This window comes from Wolffia australiana, chromosome 20 (assembly GCF_029677425.1).
Source record: "Wolffia australiana isolate 7733 chromosome 20, ASM2967742v1".
In the NCBI taxonomy this organism is placed as follows: Eukaryota; Viridiplantae; Streptophyta; class Magnoliopsida; order Alismatales; family Araceae; genus Wolffia; species Wolffia australiana.
Window position 1 is genome coordinate 4,830,001 of NC_135854.1, and position 24,194 is coordinate 4,854,194.

Here is a 24,194-nt window from a genome sequence, read left to right on the forward strand (position 1 = left end):
TCAACCATCCGTAGACAGAGAAGGCTTACCTCTCTCCCCACGCAGGTCCGGCCTTCTCTTCGTCGCCGCGTGCGGCACCATCTTCCTCTCCGACAACGCCACCGCCTTCCAGCAGACCATGCGAGCGATAATCGCCACCGTTCTTCTCGTCCTTTCCATCTACCTCTCCCGCCCTCTCGTCCGTTGGATCAACCGCCGGAACAAGCACCGCAGAACCATCACCTTCTTCGAGTTCGTCTCCATTCTCCTCCTCGTCCTCCTCGTCTCCACTCTCACCGAAGCCGTCGGCTACAGCGCCATGATGACCTGCTTCTTACTCGGCCTCTTCTTCCCCAGAGAAGGCAGCTCTGCAAGAACTCTCATAAACTGGCTCACTTACCCAATTCACAATTTTCTTCTCCCCATCTATTTTGGCTACGCTGGCTTCCAGGCTGATCTCAGCGCTCTCAGAGGCTCTCTCTTCTGGGCTGTTCTTATCATGGTGTTTTGTAGCACCGCAAGCAAGCTACTTGGAACTCTAATTGCTGCTCGCCACCTTAAGATCAGGTTCTATGAGGGCCTTGTCCTGGGCTTTCTCCTCAATGTCAAGGGCCATGTCAGCATCATCCTCATCGGCATGGCTTGGGGCCTCAACGTAATGAAACCCTAACCCTTGGAATTAGGGTTTTGTCTAGTCGTCTAGATGGCTTATGATAGATGACATGTGGTTCATGCATCTTAAGATCATGCATTTGGTGTATTAAATCATTGTAAAGCACTCTAGAAACTCATGTTTATGTGTTACTTTCAGGAGGTTGGGATTTCATTTATCATTTTGAATTAAAGGCACTTTCAGGAGGTTGGCATAAGATACATGCATTCATTAGAGGCACTTTTTATGGATAATATCCATGCATGCATTGAACCCATAGATCCAGTGATTTTACAATTTCTTCTCTCATTTTGTAGCATATTAGGGTTTTGTCTAGTCGTCTGGATGGCTTATGATAGATAACATGTGGTTCATGCATCTTAAGATCATGCATGTGGTATATTAAATCATTGTAAAGCACTCTAGAAACTCATGTTTATGTGTTACGTTCAGGAGGTTGGGATTTCATTTATCCTTTTGAAGTAAATATAACAGATACATTTTTATGCATAATATCCATGCATGCCTTGAACCCATATATCCTGTGATTTTACAATTTCTTCTCTCATTTTGTAGCATATTTGAGTCATTTTTAGAAGTCAAGGGCCATGTCAACATCATCCTCATTGGCATGGACTGGGGTTTCGACGTGATGAAACCTTTTTTTCTGAATGACCAGCCCATGCAATTAGGGTTTTGTCAAGTCGTCCGATGGCGCAGGATACCATGAGATGCATGCATCCTATGATCATACTTTCATAAAATACGCATTTCAATGCATAAGATCCATCCAATCATTGAACCCATATTTCCTCGGAGTTATCAGACGAAATAAGGATAGATTGTGACAATATTTTCCCTCATTTCTTAGCATCTTTTGAGCATATTTGAGTCATTTTCATTGTATCAATGGTCATGTCAACATCATCAGCATCATCATATCATCGTATCATCTATCATCATCATATCATCGTGTCATCATCATCATCATTTCAGTACCATTATCATCATCATCATCATCATTTCAGCACCATTATCATCATCATCATCATTTCAGCACCATTAATATCATCATCATCATCGGCATGGATTGGGGTCTCAACGTGATGAAACCCTAACCCTAACCAACCCATGCAAATTAGGGTTTCCTCTGATCCTCCACAGTGGCTGTCGGCAGACGCCTCCTCCGCCATGATAGCGATGGTGGTGCTGAGCACGCTGATCACCGGTCCGGCGGTGGCGATGGTGGTGAGAAGAGAGCGAAAGTCTCTCAAGTTCTGCTCCAAAGCCATTGAATCGCTGACAGTAGAATCCGAGCTTCGTCTTCTCGCTTGCGTTCACGGCGTGCAAGACCTTCCCGCCATGCTCAGCCTCGTCGAGCTCGCCAGCGGCTCTGACAAGGCCGCCATCGCTGCTTACGTCATGCAGCTCGTAGAGCTCACCGCCAAGACGACCACCACCGCCCTCTACCACCAGCAAGAAGACGACGACGAGTACGTAAAACTCTGATCGCCCTTTCCTCAGTTTTAATTTCTTTGATGAAACCCCCGTAAGTGATTACTGCAGCATTCGATTTTATTTAAACCCAACAGAGAGTGATTCGATTAAGATAAAATGGGATTTAGAGAGTTTACTTGTGCGTGGGGTTTTATTATTTTGTAGGGGGGTAATTCTATCCTTAATAAATGGGAGTTTAGGATAGAATAAACAGGATTAGGTTTCTCTAGGACATACCTGAGTTCGTTCAAGAAGGTTTGGTTTGTACGGTTGGAACCTTTTTTTTACTGATTCCATGGATTATGTTTCTCCAGAGCATACCTGAGTTCGTTCAAGAAGGTTTGGTTTGTACGGTTGGAACCTTTTTTTTACTGATTCCATGGATTAAGTTTCTCCAAAATCATCCCTGAGTTCATTGAAGAAGGTTTATCTTGAAGGGTTGGAACTTTTTTTTACTGATTCCATGGATTAAGTTTCTCCAAAACCATCCCTGAGTTCCTTGAAGAAGGTTTATCTTGAAGGGTAGAAACTTTTTTTTACTGATTCCATGGATTAAGTTTCTCCAAAACCATCCCTGAGTTCATTGAAGAAGGTTTATCTTGAAGGGTAGACACTTTTTTTTACTGATTCCATGGATTATGTTTCTCCAGCTCCGAAACCATGGAATCCGTGTAAAAAAAGTTACTTCCCCTCAACATCAACGTTATTCAATGAATTCTGGCATGTTCTCTGTCTTCTGTTAATAACTGATTCATCCATAAAAAGAAATCCCAAGAATATCATTTACATTATTTCACCCTCCACCTGCAAAATTTAGGTGAAGGAAATTATCAAAGATATCAATAAGAACAAAAGATAGAATCACCATTTTTAATGAGAATCATCTCATGTACAATCTTCCCTGGATTTCGATCATACCAATAAGAATAAAAGATAATAACACCATTTTGAACGAGACCAAGATAATGATGAACACAATCATCTAATGCTCAATCTTCCCCTCTGTTTCTCTCTCTACTTATACCTTCTCTCTTCATTTACTGACAGAAACTAATTCTTGATTACTCAGGGAAGAAGATGAAGGTGGGGCTGACCAAGCCAGGCAGATCAACGCAGGAGTGGACGTCTTCACAATGGAGACAGGGATCACAGTCAGGCAAGTGACTGCAGTCTCTTCCTTTGCAAACATGCATGAGGATATTATCAACGGAGCTGAAGACGTGAGGGCATCCATCATCCTCCTCCCTTTTCACAAGTTCCAGAGAATAGATGGGAGGATGGTGATAAAGAAAGAAGCAATACAGTCTGTAAACAGGAAGACTCTCTCTCAATCTCCCTGTTCAGTGGCTATCTTCGTTGACAGAAACTTCAACTTAGTTTCAACAGAGGGGCGACATGTTATGGTACTGTTCTTTGGAGGGCCTGATGACCGTGAAGCTTTGGCTTTGGGGGGAAGGCTGGCCATGAACCCTACAGTTAGCCTCAGCGTGTTAAGGTTCAGGCCCACTTACCTTGATAGTTATCAAGCTGAAGTGGAGACTGAGGCTGCAAGAGGAGAAGAAGTGCTTATGGCCATCAACAACCATGAGAAGGAGAGTGAAGCTGATGAGATCTTCCTCTCTAATTTCTACACCAGGTGAAGGAGTTTTACTTAGTTTTTTGAATGCCAGTTGTTGGGCTGCTTAGAGATGGTTGTTTGTTTGTCTTTGTTCAGGTTTGTTGTGTCTGGGATGGTGAGCTTTGTGGAGAAGAAGGTGAAGAACTCTTTGGAGACTTTAGATGTGCTGAAGGGGATGGACAGCAGGTATACGCTCTTTGTTGTGGGGCGAGGTAGTCAGAGGCTGTCGCCATTTCTAATGGGGCTTAATGACTGGGAAGAGTGCCCAGAGCTTGGGCCTGTTGGGGACCTTCTTTCTTCCTCTGACTTCAGTGTTCATGGGTCTGTGCTTGTGGTACAGCAGAACATTGGCTCAAGCAAGAGCAACCACGATGAAGAGGATGAGTTTGCAATCTTTTAATGGTTCCCCAACTAGTCAGATAGTGTGTGTATGAGTGTATTTGTGTGTGCGTGTGTGAGAGAGAGAGAGAGAGATGGACCTTATTGATTCTGTTTTCCTGAGTCATTTTATGGTACAGATCAATAACAACTTGGGTTTCAGAATTCAGAGGAATGTGGATAGGATTCTTAAACATGTCGATGCCCATGTCTGGGCACTCGGTTTTGATTCAGATGAATGTGAAAGATTTCCTTTTTTATGTCTCAATATCTTTCATGGAGGAGGGAATTAATGTTTTCTTGAAGAATCAAAGACTAAGATAATGGTATTTGATTCCGCGGGCTGTTTATTTAGTGTTTTATTCCTCTAAAGAAGGGATCTGAAAATGTTGACAAAAAACCCATGGGCCATGGCTAAACCCCAGAGGTATCCTCACATACGTGAAGAGAAAATAAGCCAATGTCAGTGAAGGTCAAATGAATGAAAATAGCACTGGAAGCTCATCATGACACAAATATAGGACTTATTTTATAAATAAATAAATAACCATGGAAATTCATTCAGTTACTGAAACGTTTGGGTCAACATTCATATTTATTTATTTTTAGTTTTTAAAATTCATTAATAATGTTATTTACCAAAAATTTTGATAATTTGTAGAGTTCATGGAAATTTTCAATTTTTTTAGGTGAGATCACTTTGTTTATTGAACTAATATGCATGAGTTTTTAAAGTTTAAATTAATTAAAATATGCTTTGTTTTAAATTAATTTGTTATTACTCTAAATTCACATGGGTGTAAATTTTAATGAATTAACATGAATACTTTCAGTTATCTATAAAAATGTTAAGGAAGACTCAATAGATTTGGGTCTAAAATTGAGATCACTAAAAGATATCATGGAATATAATTTTATAGTGTAACATTACTTGTTTTTTATAAATGACGAACATGAAATGAATTGGCATCCTTGAACCTTTATTTAGGAATAATAATAGGAAAAGGCATTCTGGGATCATTTTTTAATTATATCGTTTAATAATTATAATAGGGGCTAGAGTCGCACAAAACATGTTAAACACTTTATTTGGGTCAGTCTACAGAAAGGAAATCCTTATCATGTGCATAAGAAAATTGTAATACATACATTTATTTAGTAATTATTGATATATAACAATATTGATATAGAACCCAAATGGAGTACACCATATGGGTTTTGTATGTCTGGGCATGAAAATGTGTCTCAGTTTGGAATAATTACTATTTTGGAGTTATTACCTCGAACTAAGGATAATAATGTTTTAATTTTAAGTGTATTTTAAAATATATCTTATTAAATAATAGAGGAACCAATCAATAAGGATCATCAAACTAGACCACAGGTGACAAAACGAAACCTTGATATTGCCCTAATTTTAAACTCATGATGTTGAGAGCCAAAGCTAGCTCATACAACAACAAGGAGTAGGGTTCAAATAAGTTGTTTTCTGAAAATTCTAAATTGGTTTCTTCATTTTATTTTGCTGATAGGGAACTAACCCCTCCAGGGGTATTCAATGATCCAGAAAATGATTCACTCAGTAGGAAAGTTATGTAGTAAAAAGCATTCGAGATTAAATCCAAAATTGCTGATGATCCAATTATCCGTGTGGAATCCAAAGAGTCGTGGCAAGGTGTATAGGTAAAATTAAAATATGGGGATATCCACAAGGTCCTCAACATGTTTAATATCCTCATCTTCTACTCAGTAAGTACCCTCATATATTTAGGATAATCTAGTCCCATTTTAGTCACATAGGGAGCGAGTGCATGAGGATATCCACAAGGTCCTTACATCAGCATATTGTGTTTGGGATTTCCTTCCTTGTTATTCTTAATATGATTTTTTTAATAAAAAACCCTTGTAATTTAAATATTTCATCTGTCATCTAAAACCTTATGCACCTGCCCAAATACTATTGTAGTTTATGAATCCATAATCATAATAATTTTTAATTGGATAACCTAATTCATTAATTTTATTCAATGTCTAGATTCATTAATCTTAGATTGATATAACCTAATTGATAGGCTGATTATCAAAAAAGTGATATTTCAAGCTATACCATGTGTTTAAAATGCATAAATGAGCTCACTTACTCTTTCATGAAACCTCTTAAGCCATAAGTTAATGTGAATGTATAACTCTTTCATTCGTTTGACACTTCTACGATGAATAAAGGTATGGTCACCTAAAAATTATGATTGTTAAACTTATTAGGACTAATACATTGGGAAATTGGTCAACCTAAAAAACTCTCTCTTCATTTTTTCAATTCATTGGTTATGACTTCATCACATCATTTTCCTTCAATTACTCTCCTATCATACTGCTATGAACTTGTTTCTACATCTGATCTAAGCCCGTTTGAATCCCAAAATAGAGATTCAGACATCATGTTGGGTTCTAGAGGCCTAGATCTGAATGAACAAAATAAAACGATGCACAGCGGAAGACTTTTGCGAATCGAACAGCATCGATAAAAAACATTGAAACGAGTACCTTTGCACGAATCTCATTCGTGATTTCTTCAATCCTAGAGCGAGACGATTCGAGCTGCTCAAGTGAGCAGCCTCTAGACGTATCCACGCGGTCCTCGGCGCGTCGGATCTCCTACTTCTCGTTGACGAGCCCCGTTCTTTCTCTGTCGGCGTCATTACGTGATCCCGATCACATTAGGGATGGAGAGGGGGTGTGGGAAGAGTGGAGAAGAAGGGGAAAGGCCCCTTAAAAATTCTAGCCTGGGTGAATTTCGTCCAAGGCCTTCCCATATTTATACTAAGTGGGTATTTTTCATAAAAACCCCCAAAACTTAAGTATATATTCCAACATCCAAAAGACCATTTCCATGTGACCCTCTAGGCCCATGTATCAATCTAGTTAACGACTCCAACGGCCCAATAACCTTTATTGGCCTTACAAATTAATTAACTATATCATCATACAAATTAATTAACGTCAGATCGATTTAACCCAATCGAAAGGTCGAGACTCCGACACGTGGGGTGCCAAGCTACACCTCGTGTCCTAGAAGATACAAAGGAGTGTGTATCGACTCACTCATGAAACCTGTTCATCATTGGTTATCGTGTATGTATAATCCCCCATCCCCTTGACGCTCCTTGGATGACTTAGGGTATGGTCAACTGTCAAACCCTAATCGATCATCGGAGTTTGTACTGATGCTTTTAGAAATCATCGGAGAACTCTTCTCCGATATTTCACTGCCTTGGCCGAGGACTTCATCGCATCATCTTGCTTAAGCTGTCACCTCTTATACCGAGGGTGGACTATCCCATCTGACCACTCAATCGCCTTCATGTACTTCTTAATGCACCCAAACTAAGACCGTTTAGAATCCCATGATTAGAGACTCGTTGGCCATAGCCAAAGTACAACCGTCCGTCCACAAGACGTCTTTGGTGTCTCTGGTCTAAGGACCACTTACGCAACCGTGACGTGAATCAACCTAATTGACAGTTCGGTACAATACCATCTAGGGATTCGTGCGTATCAATTCAGTGAACTCTTTCCACTAAAGAGCACCCACTATCTATCCTTAGTGTCACCACACTAATGGCTACGGGACTGGCCATACTCATCATCTGACTGAGGCTAGATAGTGTTATTCTATCCGGGATACTTTTATGTCCTTCTCGTGTATCCTTCGAATAGGAATGTTTAGAAGACATGCTTAAAGACTAGTGATTTCCGTATTACAATCTCATCATAATCCACTAAGTTCGATCGTGTATTCATGGACTTCATTATACGCATCACACATGCACTATAATTAATATGTTCTAATAATGAACATGGAACGAGATGTGGAATGTGTGATTGGCTTGCCGGCCACATTTATTTCCATCATATCGTACTCAAAACACAAATGTACATCCACAAAATGGCTTTGGTGTCTCAAACTAACGACCATTTGCACAACCTTGGCATAAATCAACCTGATTCAAAGATATGTATAATACCATCATAGAATTTAAATGGATCAATTTGGTAAACTCTTTCCCTAAAATAGTTATGATACATATAATACCCCCAATCTATCTGGAACATTGTCATACTAATGGTTATGAGATCAACCAAACACATCATATGACTGAGTGCAAATAGTGTCATTCTATCCAGGTGTTTTGATGTCCTTCTTGATTAACCTATAAATACAAAGTTTTAGAATATATGTTTAAATTGAATATGCTCTCATCATAATTCTCTAATCATTCCATATTTTATTGGACCTCATTATGAGCATGGTACATGCATAATAATGAATATTTTGTGTTAATTAAAACACAATGTATGTGGAATGTGTGGTAGACTTGCTGGACATACAATAATTTGATCGCATAAAACTCTTTCTCATTCTCATACCTCATATAAAAATAATTCAATAAATATTAAGTTAATAAATAAAGAACCTGCACCCAATATATATTACACCTATCACATCTATCATTTATATTAAATATAATATGACAACATATGTCTAGAGGTAAGGATTAAATTTGGATAAGCCATGGGTTTTGAGATCATCATGCATTAAAACTAAAACCACGAAGAATTTAGAAATCGTGGATCTAAGTCTTGATCCAAAAGAAATGAAATATTGCTTATTCTTAAGAGATGAGTCAGCATCATTCATGAAGGACAAAATTGAGTCTGTCGTGAAGAATAAGAGACAATATTTGAATGGCTTGTCATAGATTTTAATCAATTAATATTCATATTTTCACAGATTCTACCCCATTTTTTTCACTTTAATCATTTAGTGATGTGTGTCCTGATGAAAATATGTGTGGCCAGCAAGCCAATCACACATTTATGGGGGATTATACATACACGGTAATCGATGATGAACAGGTTTCATGAGTGAGTCGATACACACTCCTTTGTATCTTTTAGGACACGAGGTGTAGCTTGGCACCCCACGTGTCGGAGTCTCGACCTTTCGATTGGGTTAAATCGATCTGACGTTAATTAATTTGTATGATGATATAGTTAATTAATTTGTAAGGCCAATAAAGGTTATTGGGCCGTTGGAGTCGTTAACTAGATTGATACATGGGCCTAGAGGGTCACATGGAAATGGTCTTTTGGATGTTGGAATATATACTTAAGTTTTGGGGGTTTTTATGAAAAATACCCACTTAGTATAAATGGGGAAGGCCGTGAACAAAATTAACCCAGGCCAGAATTGTTTAGAGGTCTTTCCCCTTCTTCTACACTCTCCCTACACCCCCCTCTCCATGCCCGATGTGATCGGAATGGCATAAAGACGATGATGGAGGTAGAACGGGGCTCATTAACGAGGAGATTAAACGTGTAGAGGATCACGTGGATACGTCTAGATGCTGCACACTTGAGCAGCTCGACTCATTTACTTTGGGATCCAAGAAATCATGGATGCGATCCGTGCAAAGGTACTTAGTTTCATGGGTTTTATCGATGCCGTTTGATTTCGCAAAAGTCTTCCACTGCGTATCATTTTGATTTCTTCATCCATATCTAGGCTTCTACAACCCGACATGTCCCTCAACAAAAAGCCCCCCTTGAATCCTCCAAAAGGTATGTATCATAATCTGCATCCTTCCTGATGGCGCGTCACCACCGGTCGTCATCGAGCCAGCAGCAGAGGAGCAGTAGGACGTCCCCGACTCAGCACCCGAGGAGCCAGCACTACCCAGCTCGCCACCGAGACGAGTCCAGCCACCACGACGAGCCGCCGCAGCAACACGGGATCCCGCATTCCGTTACTCGGCATGACGCGAACGCCGACCACCGGAGCACACCGTTACAGTCAGTTACTTTATCTTATAGTTTTCCCTTTATTCGTATTGTCGTGTAGCGGGGGAAGGGCCCATATGAGGAACCCTTTTCCCCCCTTTTCTTTTTTATGTTGGGCCTGACAAGCCCGTTTCCTATTTTTCTTGCTTATTTTCCTTCCTTTTCTTTTGTGTTATTGGACTTAAGGAAGGGCCCCTCTTCACCCATATATAAGGGGAAGAGGTGGGCGCTTCCCTCACCTTTGACCTAAATTAGAAGTTGCACCTTTGGAAGGGAAGGGGTCAGGTCGTGGAGAAGAAGAGAAGAAAGAAGAAGAGGAAGAAAGAAGGAGGAGGAGGAGAGAGGGAAGGAAGAAGGAGAGGGAGAACAGGGAGGAGGCGAATTGCACCAGCACCGCTCCCGCCGCCGCGAGCCGCCGGCCCGCCGCCTCGCATCCGCGAGCAGCCGCCCGCCGCCGCTCCCGCCGCGCGAACCGTCGCGCCGCACAGCGCCGCCGCGCCGAACCTGATCTCGCGAGCCACCGCGCGAAGCCGCCGCTGCCGCCGCCGCTCGCCGCTGCGAACCGCCGCGCGCTTATGCCGCAGCGCCGCTTGCGCGAACTGTCGCGCCGCACAGCGCCGCCGCGCGAACCTGATCTCGCGCGAGCCGCTGCTGCCGCTCCGCAGCCGCATTTCGCCGCCGCGAGCCGCTCCCGCCGCGAACCGCCGCTGCGCGCAGCCGCGCCGCGCTGCGTTGCTGTCGCGCCGCCACACCCGTCTCCACCGTCGACGCTCCGCGCGTGCTGCCGCTGCTTCCGCGACCTGCCCGAGCTAGGCTGCACCGAGCTCACCTGCCCCGCCCGCCGTCGAGCCGGCCGTCGAGCCGCCACGAGCCGGTACTGACCTCGCCTGCGCCGAGCCAGCCCGCACCGGACTCCGCTGATCCGGTCGTGGTCCTGCACCGAGCAAGTTGCACCGACCGCCGTGATCCTGCATGACTGGTGCGCTGCCGAGCCGGATCATCTCGAGCCAACGAGTCAGGCCACCTTGGGCGAATGGCACTAAAGCCCCCGTCGCCAGCGCGACGAAGGTAGCTTCTCCACTTGATCCTCGTTTCCTTATTTCTTACAGTACTCTTTCGTATTGCCTCCACCGCGCTCGGGTTAGATAGGTGAGTGAGACAGATTGAGAGAACGACGAAACAAAGACGAGCGTCTTACCTGTCCGGTACGAGTCGGGACGCCCCGACGCGTGTGAGCATTCCAGTGGGAGTTACCCCATTCGACGGCGTGCGCGCCCTCGACCCACCTCGGACGACTTGGAGGGCTGGTTCGACCCAGCTTGGCGACCCCGTCCCCGCTCCGGGTTGGTTCTCATAGCTTGTCGGCGCATTGCACGTACCATAGTAGGACCATCATCCTCGTTATCGTCATTCAAACATTTCTGTTCTCCGCATATCCATCGGTTGACGTCGTGGACGTGAACCGATTAGTTAGTGATACGACACCGAGTTCCTACCCTCGGTGACGGTCGGACGCCGTTGAGACGACGTCCGGCATCACTTCCCTTTCCATGAATCAAAATGTTCCAGCTATATGCACATTCGCCGCTTCCACAATTGCATTGATTGTGATCTAAATAGCAATTTTCATCAATAGCTCCATGTTTGTATATTTATTTAATAAAAACTCGTAGTTTTTTCCCATTAGCATTTTATCCCTTCCTTTTAAATAGTTTATTATGTTGATATTTATATCTTTATGTGTATTAAATTGATTATACATGTGTGTTATCAACCCTTAAATGATTATTTTTAATTCTAGAATGATATTTTTAATTTTATGAATTTTTTAAGTTTTTAAAAGGATTTTCTGACTTCATATTCAGGATTAAATAACTTTTTTTAGTGAGGAAATATTTTTTCTTGAATTGCTTTAACATTAAATTCATGAAGATATGACTTTATTAAGTCGTAATACATAGTTATTTCTATTTTTGTACTCATATTATATTTTATATGAACTAACTAAGACACTTTGGGGTTAGTGTTTTTCCCTACCTTTTGTCATCATTTGATCCATTGAATTCTGACCAATCATCCATTTTGGCAATGATTGGCATTGGCCAATAATTGAAAACATGTTGTTATGGCCTCACAAATCACAATGCCAAAACGGAAAATTCATTTACTAACATTTTTAATTCTATGTTAAAGTGTAAGAATGACGTGGCCCAATGAAAAAGGTGTAATTTTATTTTCAATCAATGTGATTGTGTGGACCGAGATAGATAGAATTAAATAATAATTTTTGCGATTTTTTATTTACCAGACAGGTGTAAAATTGTGACGTGGCTACACATCTATGAGTGCCACATAGACGCTCTTTTAAAAATTAGCCAATCCTTTCAAGACACATAAGTGCCACAGTTACACGTTGTGCCTTGCTTTTCCTGACACATGGTGACAAAGGGGTAAATATTTGGATATCTGGATTAAATCAGTGTTTGTGAATCATCTGACTTTCGGGGTTGATATCTTATAATCCCAAAGGCCGATCGAGCTGAAAATCAAATACTAGGATTGAATCATGAGCTGTAAAGGATCTAACTTTAGGGGTTTGATATGTAACAATTCAGAAGACTAATTGATCTGAACTTATAAGAGTTTTTATGTCCTCTATACATCCATACAGTTGGATTGACAAAAAGACCCCCCAAATATTTGTAGAAAACAACTTTGAACTCACATCTTCATTGATAGGCCGATTGAAAGAGAGTGAGGCCTATGAAGATACATCAAGTTTTTCTTTGTGCCCTGAGTATTTGGATAAGGTCAACAGAGAAGAGGAGAGGTTAATTCGTCTCCAACATATCCATTTAGATAGATCCTTACAGTGTTATCATTCTGTTTCACTATTTCATCATCTCTACATTATACCCCTGCCATTTTCCATTGCAGGTTTCTATCCCACATTCACTTTACCATAAACCCTAACTAACACCATTCACCACCCTATTCGCCTATCCATCATCTAATCCCACTATCATATCATCACAAATTTCCCTCTATCTACTCTGTCCCTTACTTTCATTTGACTATTTACCCATTCAATTTTTTTCTTCATCTCATCCTTAATACATTGTTACTATACCATCCTATCTCATCAATTTTCATCACATCATTATCCCTTATTCCATATGTATCCCTTTTCATCAAAAGGGATATTCATACAAGACCGTAAAATCCCTAAGATATGTTCCATGTGGAGAAAACCCTTAGGTAAACTATCTGGATCTATTATGTGAGTATCTATATATTAAATTTATTGATTAAAATCAAAACTAAATAAGACATATTTAACACTATTTTATAGTCTATCAGCCACCAGTTACTAATATTAGTAGTAGTAATGTAATTATTTAATGTTCTTCATTTTTTTATTCCTGTCAATGACATGTGGCAACAACAGTATCATTGATCGAGGAAAAGGCAACAAAATATGACCAAATGATTGTGGTGATTCTTCGTAAAAACTAAGGGCGTGAAACCATATGCTCTAAGTTAAGTTTGTGGTGTAGATAACAAAGTGGAGAGAGAAAATTATTTCAATTAAATCAATGCATACGATTAATCAAATTCAAAGGATGATATAGTATGATCCAGAATGACAATTAAGCTAAAATTTTGAGATTAATTTCTGCCTTGTATCTATAAAATGAAGTGAGGATTATTATTAAAAAAAATTGGACTCTCTTCCTATTTTGGTAGGCTGATTGAAAGAGAATAAGATTTGAGGATCCATCAAAGGTTTTCTAAGTGTTTTGAGGTGATCGGAGAGGACCAAAATAGAAATGTGAATGCTCGCCTACATTATCCAAGCATCGCGGCCCCCGTAGAATGTAAGGACCTAGGGTAAGTTATCTTGAATTACATTTTCATGTCCCCATAATCATAATTAGATTTTATCAACTCTATTATTTCATCACAAATCATTTTACCATCACCATTACCTCTCACACCATTAGCATCAGTCTGCATCATCATCCATCTTTCCCAAAACAGTGAACCTGAATTAAAATGAGTTTCGCTCCATCTATTTATCTAACTCCTCATCTCATCATCTTCTCTTCACATCATGTTCCATTTCTATTTCTCACTACATTCTATCATCTATCCTTCATCTTACTCATATCAGTCTTATTAAATACTAACTCGATAGATTTATTATGTGACTACATGTTTTAAGATTTTGTTGAATAAACTCAAAAGGACTATCCATGTAATTTTAACCCTAATTTTGAGGCCACCCTCCTCCACATACAAAGAATTGAGATATTGATGATGTTGAGGGCGTGGTCCAATAGTGATGACCGGTACTTCTCAAACCCCAATGATGATTCTGTATGAGCTGGTAAGTTTTGTTCAACTTAGGCTATTTAGTTTGAGTAGTTATATTTAGCCAAATAGAGAAATTGTTCTTTGGTCCAACAGATTTACCAAGAAGAACACTTTGAAGGCACCTTGCGGTAGGCAAAATTGATAACATGCTAATTAACACATTTAAATATGTATTTTACATGTTTAGTTTCACAGAAACGATGATAATATATGTCTGCTATCATGACTTGATATGATTAAATCTGAAGTTCTTGAATTACGCCAATTTATTTATTTGGTATTCTTACCATTTTTCTCAACTTTGAATTCATTACAAATTAATTTTATAAGTCAAGTAATATTTTTGTAAAGAGATTTAAAGCAACTATTAAATATCTATTTTTACGGTATTTTTTCATTATTTTTCTGACGTTCAATTCTTGAATAAATTAAATTTTCATGTAAGAATATATTTCTAAGACTTATTTTAAGCTTGTCACGGATTTACATCACTTTGTCAAGATTAAATGACGTTTTTCCACGTATCGCTTTTCTGTTCACCAATTTTTGGCCAATAATAGTCTTGGTGGATCATTGGGATAATCATTTCATTTTTACTTCTCAGGGACACATAAAGAAAATAAAATTTCAATATTTTATAGACATTAATGTGATTTAATGAGACTGTGAGGTGAGTATTTTGTGAAGCTCTACACAGTTTCCTGTCTGTCACTCTGCCTTTCACTGCCCATCTATGGGTCAATGAAGACATTGAATATCTGTGGTGATTGTGCATGTGAGCCAAAAAAGCCTCACAAAAATCTCAATTATCTAAAAAGATCCAACAATATAGGGTTTCTATAAAAATAACAGTTAATAAGATCATCACTAAAGAATCCTAAAGAAGGCTAGTACTGGAGAGAAGGGATGGCCCAATGAAGATAAATGAGATTTTCAGGATAAGAATGCAAAACCTTATCTATTGCATAATCCTACATTAAATATCCTGCTGCCTGAAGAGTGATCAGGTATATACTCTTGCTTCGATTGCATATTCCACCAGTTGTGTTTAACTGTTACCAATTCACATTTACTTTAATCATCTACTCTAAACCAATGTTCTGAACATTTCTCTCAATGTTCTATTTAGCCCTGGGAGAAAATTTAATTAACACAAGATCAAAAAAAATAAAAAATATAAAGTCATCCCAAGAAGAACAAGAAAAACAAGAAAGGAATCCAAATACAGGTTTAGGGCAGGTTTTAAAATGTGCAGGTTAGTAATAATGATAATACTAATATCGATAAAAAGGGTTGGCTCGGTGAAGACAAAGGAGATGTATGGGGTCAGAATGCATGCTCTTACACTAAATATCAAGCTCCCCAAAAGAGTGATCAGATATCTTGCAATGCGGTCATCGCTAATTTTCATCTGTTGTGTTCAACTTTTTACCAGTACACATAAACCTGTATTTTGGTCCCACCCATTAGATGACACTTCTTATCTACTATGTGAGAAAAAATATTAATGCCCCGGTTGCGTGTAACTATAAACAATATACCTTATCCAGCATTTTAATTATCCATTTAATGGTGTGTCAATTCAATGTACGTGACTGTGCTATTCTTCTTTGTAAAAGTAAACTAATTCCCATTTAACATCTCTCAGTGCTTATTTAGCTCTACACAAAAAAAACATACAAAATCAAAATATAATAGTAATAATGGAAAAACACCCCCCAAATAAAGTTCATAGAGAAGAACAAGTTTAAGAGAGACAAAACTCCTGATAAAACATTTAACGGTGTACAGGCGAGTACTGATAATAATACTTCTGTAGAGAAATAAAACTCCTGTAAATTACCACCGGAAAAAGCTAAAAGAAAAAGGGTCTCTAAGAATCATGATTACCTACTTAAATTCACTGATTATTCAGTTCGAGTTGGTAAGTTATGTTCAACTTCTGTTATTTCATTTCAGTTGTAAAATGTCAGCACACAGACTGACTGTTCTTCCGTATGACTAAATTTGACTTTATCTAATAATGCGAATTAGTGTTTTATGCTATTTTTATAGATTTCCTCAACTTCAAATGCGTTAGTTTATTATTTTTACTACTCGATGAATATTTTTATAAAACCATTTTTAAATTAGTTATTGATTCTGAATTGTATGAGAATCATCCATTAGTTTAAAATGTTTAGTTAGTAAATAAATTGATTTTTCATGTATTATTATATGTAAAGACTATTTTTTTGCTCGTCATCGAATTAAATCGTTCTCAGGACACACATGGAGCGACTAGAATTGTCAAAATTTTATTGGCATTTAAGTGATTTAAAAATGCGTCCATATAATTCATTATGCATTTTAGAATTGTCAAGATTTTCTAACGTAGGCGACAGTACTTATCTTGTTTATGAAAGAAAACTAGTACCCACTTAACATTTATTTGTGTTTATTTGTCCACGGTATTAAACAATAGAAAATAGACATCCAACCTACGTTGAACAAATTCAAGAAAATGAAAGAACAAGAGTAAACCCAAGAAAGGAATCCAAAAACGGGTTTAAAGCATTCAATAGTGCACAAGCGAGCATTAATAATAACATTCAAAACAAGCGACTACTTGACATTTTTCTCAGCGCTTATTTAGCCCTGAACAAGATAAAAATCTTACAAATTCAAAAAATAACACACCCGACAATAGTTCTTAGCGAAGAATATGTTCAAGAAAACGGGTTTCAAGCATAAAACGGTGTACTAATAATAACACTCAGAACAATCAACATTCGACATTTCTCTCACTGCTTATTTAGCTTCAAACATAATAAAAATCTTACAAAATCAAAAAAAGATAACCAACGAAAGTTCATAGTGAAGCACAAGTTAAATAAAACGGGTTTGAAGACATCCAATAGTGCACAAGCGAGCGCTAACAATAACAATCGAATCAAGCAAACACTAAACATTCTAACAGTGCTAATTTCGCCCCACACAAAATAAAAATCTTACAAAATAAAAAAAATAACAGAACCAATGAAAGTTCATTGAGGAGAACAAGTTCAAGAAAACGGATTTAAACGCATCCAATATAGCACAAGCGAGCCCTAACAATGACACTCAAAAGAAAATAAATTTCGTTAAAAAAAAGTCAGAGAATCTTACAAAAAACACACCCAACAAAAGTTTAAAGAGAATAACAAATTCAAGAAAGTGGTTTCAAAGCACCCAATACTGCACAAGCGAACTAGTAATAACACCCAAAACAAGCGAGCACTTGACATTTCTCTCATGGCTAATTTAGCCCCACACAAAATAAAAATCCTACAAAATCAAAATAAAAAAAATAAAGACTTAACATTCTAACAGTGCTTATTTAGCCCCACACAAAATAAAAAATATCACAACCAATGAAAGGTCATTGAGGAGAATAAGTTTAAGAAAACGGATTTAAACGCATTCAGTATTTCACAAGCGAGCCCTAACAATAACACTCGAAAGAAAATAAAATCCGTAAAAAAACAGAAAAATTAAGAAAAAACACACCAAACAATAGTTCAAAGGGAATAACAAGTTCAAGAAAGTGGTCACAAAGCATCCAATAGTGCACAAGCGACCATTAATAATAACACCCAAAACTAGCGAGCATATGACATTTCTCTCAGAGCTAATTTAGCCCCACACAAAATAAAAATCCTACAAAATCAAAAAATAAACTAAAGAAACACACACCCAACAACAGGAGTCCATAGAGAAGAACAAATTCAAAAAAAACGAGTGTAAAGCATCTAATTGTGCACAAGCGAGCATTAACATTAGCACACACAAAAAACGTAGAAAATAATACTAAAAGTGACACACCCAATGAAAGTTCATTGGGCAGAACAAGTTCAATAAAATGACTTTAAAAGCATCTATTTCATGTACAAGCGAGCACTAATAACAACAATTCCACTATAGAAGAAGGAAGACGAAACTCCGGTAAAGCATTTAGAAAAAAACTGAAGAAAGAAACTAAAAAAAGGGTCTCCAAAGAGAAGCGAAAAGAAACAAGCGCAGAGGATAGAGAGATAGAGAGAGACTTATCTAAAAGTCCTCGTCGAGCTTGAAGACGTGGCGGGTCTGGGCGGGGTCGCGGAGGTTGGACATGACGGAGGCCTTCTGGTACTCCCCCACCCGCTTCTCGAAGAAATTCGTCTTCCCCTGCAGCGAAATAAGCTCCATCCAGTCAAACGGGTTCCCCGCCCCGAACAGCTTCCCATGCCCCAGAGCGACCAGCAGCCGGTCCGCCACAAACTCCACGTACTCCGCCATCAACCCACTGTTCATCCCCACCAGCGCGCACGGCAGCGCGTCGCATATAAACTCCCGCTCGATGGCCACCGCGTCGGCGACGATGGCGTGGACCCGCTCCTCCGAGAGCCGGCTCCTTAGAAGAGAATAGAGCAGGCAGGCGAAGTCGCAGTGAAGCCCCTCGTCCCGGGAGATGAGCTCGTTGGAGAAGGTCAGCCCGGGCATGAGCCCCCGCTTCTTGAGCCAGAACACCGCGCAGAAGCTCCCCGAGAAGAAGATCCCCTCCACGCAGGCGAAGGCCACCAGCCGCTCCGCAAAGGACTCGGAGGAGGCGATCCAGCGGAGGGCCCAGTCCGCCTTGCGGCCCACGCAGGGGACCGAGTCGACCGCGTGGAAGAGCCGGGTCTTGGCCGCCGGGTCGCGGATGTACGTCTCCAGCAGCAGGCTGTACATCTCCGAGTGGATGTTCTCCATGGCCATCTGGAAGCCGTAGAAGGCGCGGGCCTCCGCCACCTGCACCTCCGCCATGAACCGGCCGGCCAGGTTCTCCAGCACGATGCCGTCGGACGCCGCGAAGAAGGCCAGCACGTGCGTGATGAAGTGGCGCTCGTCCGCCGTCAGGTCGTGCTCCCAGTGCTGGAGGTCGTGCGAGAGGTCGACTTCTTCCGCCGTCCAGAAGGACGCCTCCGCCTTCTTGTACATCTCCCAGATCTCCGGGTACTTGATCGGGAACATGCAGAACCGGTCCGGGTTCGGAGCCAGCAGCGGCTCCTCTGGCACCGACGGCATCTTGAGAGGTTGCGGCGGAATTGTGGACGATGGAGGTCTTTCTGGGAAGGGGTTTTATTTATAGCAGCGGATTTGGATTTTTTTTGTTTCCCACCTTCCCCTGCAAGGCGCGCCGCCGGCGGTTTCAAATTTTTTGCCGCCTTTTAAAAAAACCGGAGTTTTTCTGTTTTAATATTTGTTTATTTACGAATTACGCGGCGGGGTTTATTATTATTTGTCTGGGGCTGGGGCTGGGGCTGGGGCTGGGGCTGGGGCTGGGTCGGGGTGGCCCCGCTTGCGCTTCACGTACTGGAGAATCGGTTCCTTGACCTGCACCGGGGAGTTGATGACGTGGGGTGGAGTAATTAAGTAAATTATTTATTTATTTATTTACCGTGCTCGACTTGCGGGCGCGCTTGTCCTGGGTGGAGACGCTTCGAGGGGGCCGGCCGGAGGTGCCGCTCTCCATGGTGGGGATCGGCTTGGGACGGCGAGGCGTTGACTTTTAGAATGACGGTCAATGATTAATTAATTAATTAATTAATTACCTCGAGTTTGCTGATGGGGGTGTGGCCCGAGCCGGCGGCGGAGGCCAGGGTGTGGGTCGACCCGTGGTGGGGCGCGTCGGACCGGCCTCGGGTGCGGGTGAGCTCCGAGCCGAAGGAATGGAGCCCCGCGATGGTGGACCCGTCCTTTGGGTTGTACCCTGAGATGCAATCCCAGCCGTCGAGATTAAAGGGATGCACGGTCGGGATTCATTCGGTTGGAGGGGTTACCGCTTGGGGGGAAGTCGAGGGTGTTGAAGTCGAAGGGATGGTCCGTTCCCGTCGTCTCTCCGGCCTACCAATAAAACAGCACATAAATTTCCATGATTGCAAATTCAAAGAATATTCGGATTTAAATACCTCGCGTTTTTTATCCAGGGCTTGCCGGACCTCGACGAGCTTCCTGCTAGTGGAGTCGGAACGGATGACGCGTCTTCCTGCGAGAAACGCATTGATAAAATTACAAATAATTATTGAAATCTCGGAAATAATGCAAGGAAATGAAGTCAACCTAGTCGTTTGTTGACCGCGGTGTGAAGAAAGCCTTCCTCGGTCATCCGGTCAATGAGCTTCCTCACCGTGCTGTGGTTGGCCTCTCCGTTCAGCTTGCTTTGAAGCTTTGGAACCGACACGTACTCCATCGGGAGAGCGTGGTATAGGGCCTGGAGAGAGAAGGCGAATTAATTTCGTCGGCCATGATATATTAATATTCAGCAGGGGTTTAATATATACTTACTTTCATGTACATGTAATTTTCTCCGAGTTGTTTCTCAGGAGGTGCATCCGGCTGTTCGGTTTCTTCCTTTACCTTGAGAGGTTCGTCTCGGAGATCGTCCTGCCTGTCCTCGATTACCTTCCCGGCGTTGATGGCGTAACAATTCTTGCCGGATTTGGACAGCAAGCCTTCTTTAAGGAATTTCTCCATTATTTCTGCAAATAAAGAAATTAAAAAGACGTGGAAATCATGATATTTAGTGGGTGACGAGCGGGGGGATATTTGTCGGTACCCTCTGCCAACGCCTGCAGAAAAAGCGCAGGAAACAGCGGTTTTAAATATCCACTTGAAGAGAGAGAGATTAAAGAGAGATTAATCACCAGGGAAATGTCAGAAAAGTTGGATAAGATTTCAGAGAAATCCACGGTGTCCACGTGTCTCGAGACGATCCACTCTCTAATACGTGCCGTACATTGCTCCTCGTGGTCAACATCTTCGGTGTCCTCTACAGGGGAAAAGAATTTAGGAGAGAAAAATAGAATTAAATAACTGACAATTTAAAATTAATAAAAGAATCCTTTTAGATTCTTAGTATCCTTGAATGTCACCTTCTTCTGCGCCCATTAAATCTTCGCAAGGACGCTTATCCCCCCCTGGAAAATACTTAAAAATGAGCGAATATTTCCTAGGCAGTGGAAAATTAGACATCGAGATATTACCGTTTGGCGCCGCAATATACTGGTCCTGCAAAATATTGAGAAAAAAGAAGGAAAATGAGAAGCCACTGGACTACGGATTCTTTACTTTAAGTGAGTAAAAATAAATTTTAATTTTAATTTTAATTTAATTTTAAATAGCATCTGAAAATATCTTGCCTCGTCCTCTGAAGATGACTCGTCTTCATGTCCTGAGCGGGCTCCCGTGCTATCCTCGTCGTCGTCGGCAATCTCGTTGTTCTCGTCTTCGCACGGATCAAGGACACTCTTGACCTGGAAAACGATTCCCGGCCATTTAATATTAAAAAATAATAAGGAAATTATTAATAAAAAAATTAATATTTTGCTTTTGAGGTAACCTTGAGAGCTAATACGACGTGTCTGCTGTTGACATTCCCAACCTCCATTTTGAGAGGGGTCTTTGACCATGAATTTATGGATTCCTTCTCAGAACAGCATCTAAAGAAGGGGGGCTCGTAGTCGTCCGGCTGAACCCAACTCATCAAAAACTTAGGATTTTTTTTTTAAATAATCAAATATTCTCAATTTCGACGATTGCGTACCGTTACATCGTCGTAGTAAAAGAGTTTCATCAAGATGGTACGCTGAAAAGAGAGGCAAGAGCGATTGCTTACTTTGAAACCAAATGAAAAAACTCGTTAATCATATGGATAGTTCTCGTTACCTCTTCGGGCATCTGATCAAGAGTTCGCATTAGCTGAACCAGAGTCCTCACCATCTTGCAGGCAGAACTCCTGTAATTTAAATCGTTTAAGAGATAATCTAGTATACAAAAGTGCGGAATAATCGACAAGTGATAAGAAAATAATTTTATAGAAAATTATTGATATTAATAATAAACTGATCATGCCTCATTTGATCTGGAGTAATATCTGTGGAATTCGATTTAAATGTCATTCCCTGCTTTTTGTGCCCTGAGCGAGTAATGTTCATTGATACCTCTTCGTTGTCGGAAGTTGAGTAGCTGAAAGAAACTGCAACTAAGAATGTTATTTTCCGGAAAGATTGGATGAAGAATTTAAAAAATATTCTTGTACAGGTATTGATCATGTTTCCTTACAATCACAAAGAGATATTTAGAACAAAAAAATAGACAGTATTAATGATGTTTGGATGGGATTCCCAAGACTTACATGAATACTCTTCAATCATTGGTCCCTCAATGTTCTCGCAGATGCAGAACAATAGCGTCTTCAGGTATTTCTTCTGCAACGCATCGTAGACTCCTGATTTTTTCAAGTATATGATAGTTTAAATTAGAACATCTCAACTGTTCTTAACATAGTCTGAAATACTTGTCAGTAGAAAAATAAAACCTTTCTCCATCCAGTCGATCAGTCGACGCGACTCGGCGTCCATTGGCATTAATTTCTTGATCTTCATCTCTGCACATAACAGCAAAACAAAATTTCATACCGTTTGATTACCGAAGGTGGAGTTGAATGTTGAGTGCTAATACTAATGAAGGTATTTTTGTCTCACCTAGCGCAGGAACTGACTTGTCAGTGAAGTATTTCTCGGGGAAGAGACCTCTTATGTAGCTGATATTGAAGATCGCAATCCGAAGAAGATTTCGAGTCTAATCCACCAAAGTAAGAGAGACAAATATGAATCAATGAAGACACGAAAAATGTAGTGATTGTCTCTGAGATCCAAATATGGAGCTGAATTTTCATATGATATATGGGATCATCGGATGAATTCACGAGTGATTTATTCCAGCCTTCTTATAAATCATAGAGCAAAAAAATGCACGTCCAACCTGAACTAAACACACACTATAGAGTAATCGAACATCATAAACGGATCTGAATTTCGTTATCAGATATGAGATCATCGGACGAATTCACGAGTGATTTATTCCAGCCTCTCACAAATCAGAGAGAAAAAAAAATGTATGTCCAACCTGAACTAAACACACACTATAGAGTAATCGAACATCATAAACGGATCTGAATTTCGTTATCAGATATGAGATCATCGGATGAATTCTCGAGTGATTTATTCCAGCCTCTCCCAAATCAGAGAGCACAAAAATGTACGTCCAACCTGGACTAAACACAGTCTAGAGTAATCGAAACATCAAAAAATAATTACAACTACATCCGAAAACAGCAGACCACCACGCACAGCGCGGATCAAAGAGCAATTCGATGAAACGAAAATTCAAAAATATTCAATGAATTCTAAGAAGTTGAATGCGCAGAAAATTGTTACCAGCAGCAGGGAGTCCTGCTCTGTGATCTCTGCTTCTTTCACTCGCTGAGCAACAACCTGAGCACAGCAAGATGAACCAAATCCAAATCTCAGAAAAGACGACTCGCAGTTTGGCAGAAATCGAGAGAATGAACTTTCGGTAGCTCACCATGTTTTGCAGGTGTTCTAGCTCAGTGAGTCGACAAAAAAATAAGAATCATACTCACGATTCCGAATGGCTCGTCTTTATATATCAAATGAACGTGGCGCCAACAGAAAGCCCGACGCGGCGGATAACTAAATGACGGAAATACCCTTTCCTATCCTCTCCTCAGTGGATTTAAATTTGAAATACCCACGCAAGGCGGGGTTTATTTATTAACGGTGATAATATGAGGATATTAGTACTTTCTAAGTAACCATTTAAAAATGGGATTTTAAACCGGGAAAATATATTACTTATGGTTGAAATTTAAGGTATTAATCCGATGAAATTAGCGCTTTGGCCATGGAGAACTAGGGAACGGCAGCCATCATCTGTCACGTCACAGGTCACGGTGACGGCAAAGTGAATGATAACATGACGGTGACGGTGACGGATGACAAACTGGGCGTG

The 24,194-nt window shown here is 40.6% G+C and overlaps 4 protein-coding genes across 4 annotated transcripts in view; 2 read left to right on the plus strand and 2 right to left on the minus strand.

The window, feature by feature from the left end:
- The window catches only part of LOC144716283 (cation/H(+) antiporter 2-like), a 7,391-nt gene extending 6,613 nt beyond the window's left edge, over window positions 1–778 (plus strand). The window contains exon 3 of the mRNA XM_078591396.1: window positions 46–778. Within this exon, the coding sequence (XP_078447522.1) occupies window positions 46–649 (604 nt within the window). The 3' untranslated portion in view covers window positions 650–778. The remainder of the gene's footprint in view (window positions 1–45) is intronic.
- A 564-nt stretch (window positions 779–1,342) lies between these two features.
- On the plus strand, window positions 1,343–4,231 carry LOC144716284 (cation/H(+) antiporter 1-like). The gene is made up of 3 exons (XM_078591398.1): window positions 1,343–2,124; window positions 3,198–3,764; window positions 3,843–4,231. The coding sequence occupies exons 1-3, from the start codon at window positions 1,763–1,765 to the stop codon at window positions 4,144–4,146; spliced, it is 1,233 nt and encodes a 410-aa protein (XP_078447524.1). The 5' UTR covers window positions 1,343–1,762; the 3' UTR covers window positions 4,147–4,231.
- A 13,992-nt stretch (window positions 4,232–18,223) lies between these two features.
- On the minus strand, window positions 18,224–19,454 carry TSO2 (Ferritin/ribonucleotide reductase-like family protein). The gene has a single exon (XM_078591101.1). The coding sequence runs from the start codon at window positions 19,404–19,406 to the stop codon at window positions 18,411–18,413; it is 996 nt and encodes a 331-aa protein (XP_078447227.1). The 5' UTR covers window positions 19,407–19,454; the 3' UTR covers window positions 18,224–18,410.
- A 129-nt stretch (window positions 19,455–19,583) lies between these two features.
- Window positions 19,584–23,750, minus strand: ASY1 (DNA-binding HORMA family protein). Its single transcript, XM_078591466.1, has 21 exons — window positions 23,734–23,750; window positions 23,600–23,687; window positions 22,865–22,961; window positions 22,699–22,767; window positions 22,516–22,608; window positions 22,233–22,356; window positions 22,047–22,116; window positions 21,925–21,966; window positions 21,721–21,849; window positions 21,521–21,634; window positions 21,365–21,389; window positions 21,254–21,298; window positions 21,026–21,150; window positions 20,938–20,950; window positions 20,667–20,860; window positions 20,442–20,592; window positions 20,291–20,367; window positions 20,162–20,225; window positions 19,934–20,091; window positions 19,780–19,866; window positions 19,584–19,715 (listed from the first exon to the last, which is right to left on the minus strand). The coding sequence occupies exons 1-21, from the start codon at window positions 23,748–23,750 to the stop codon at window positions 19,617–19,619; spliced, it is 1,881 nt and encodes a 626-aa protein (XP_078447592.1). The 3' UTR covers window positions 19,584–19,616.
- Window positions 23,751–24,194: the final 444 nt, after the last annotated feature.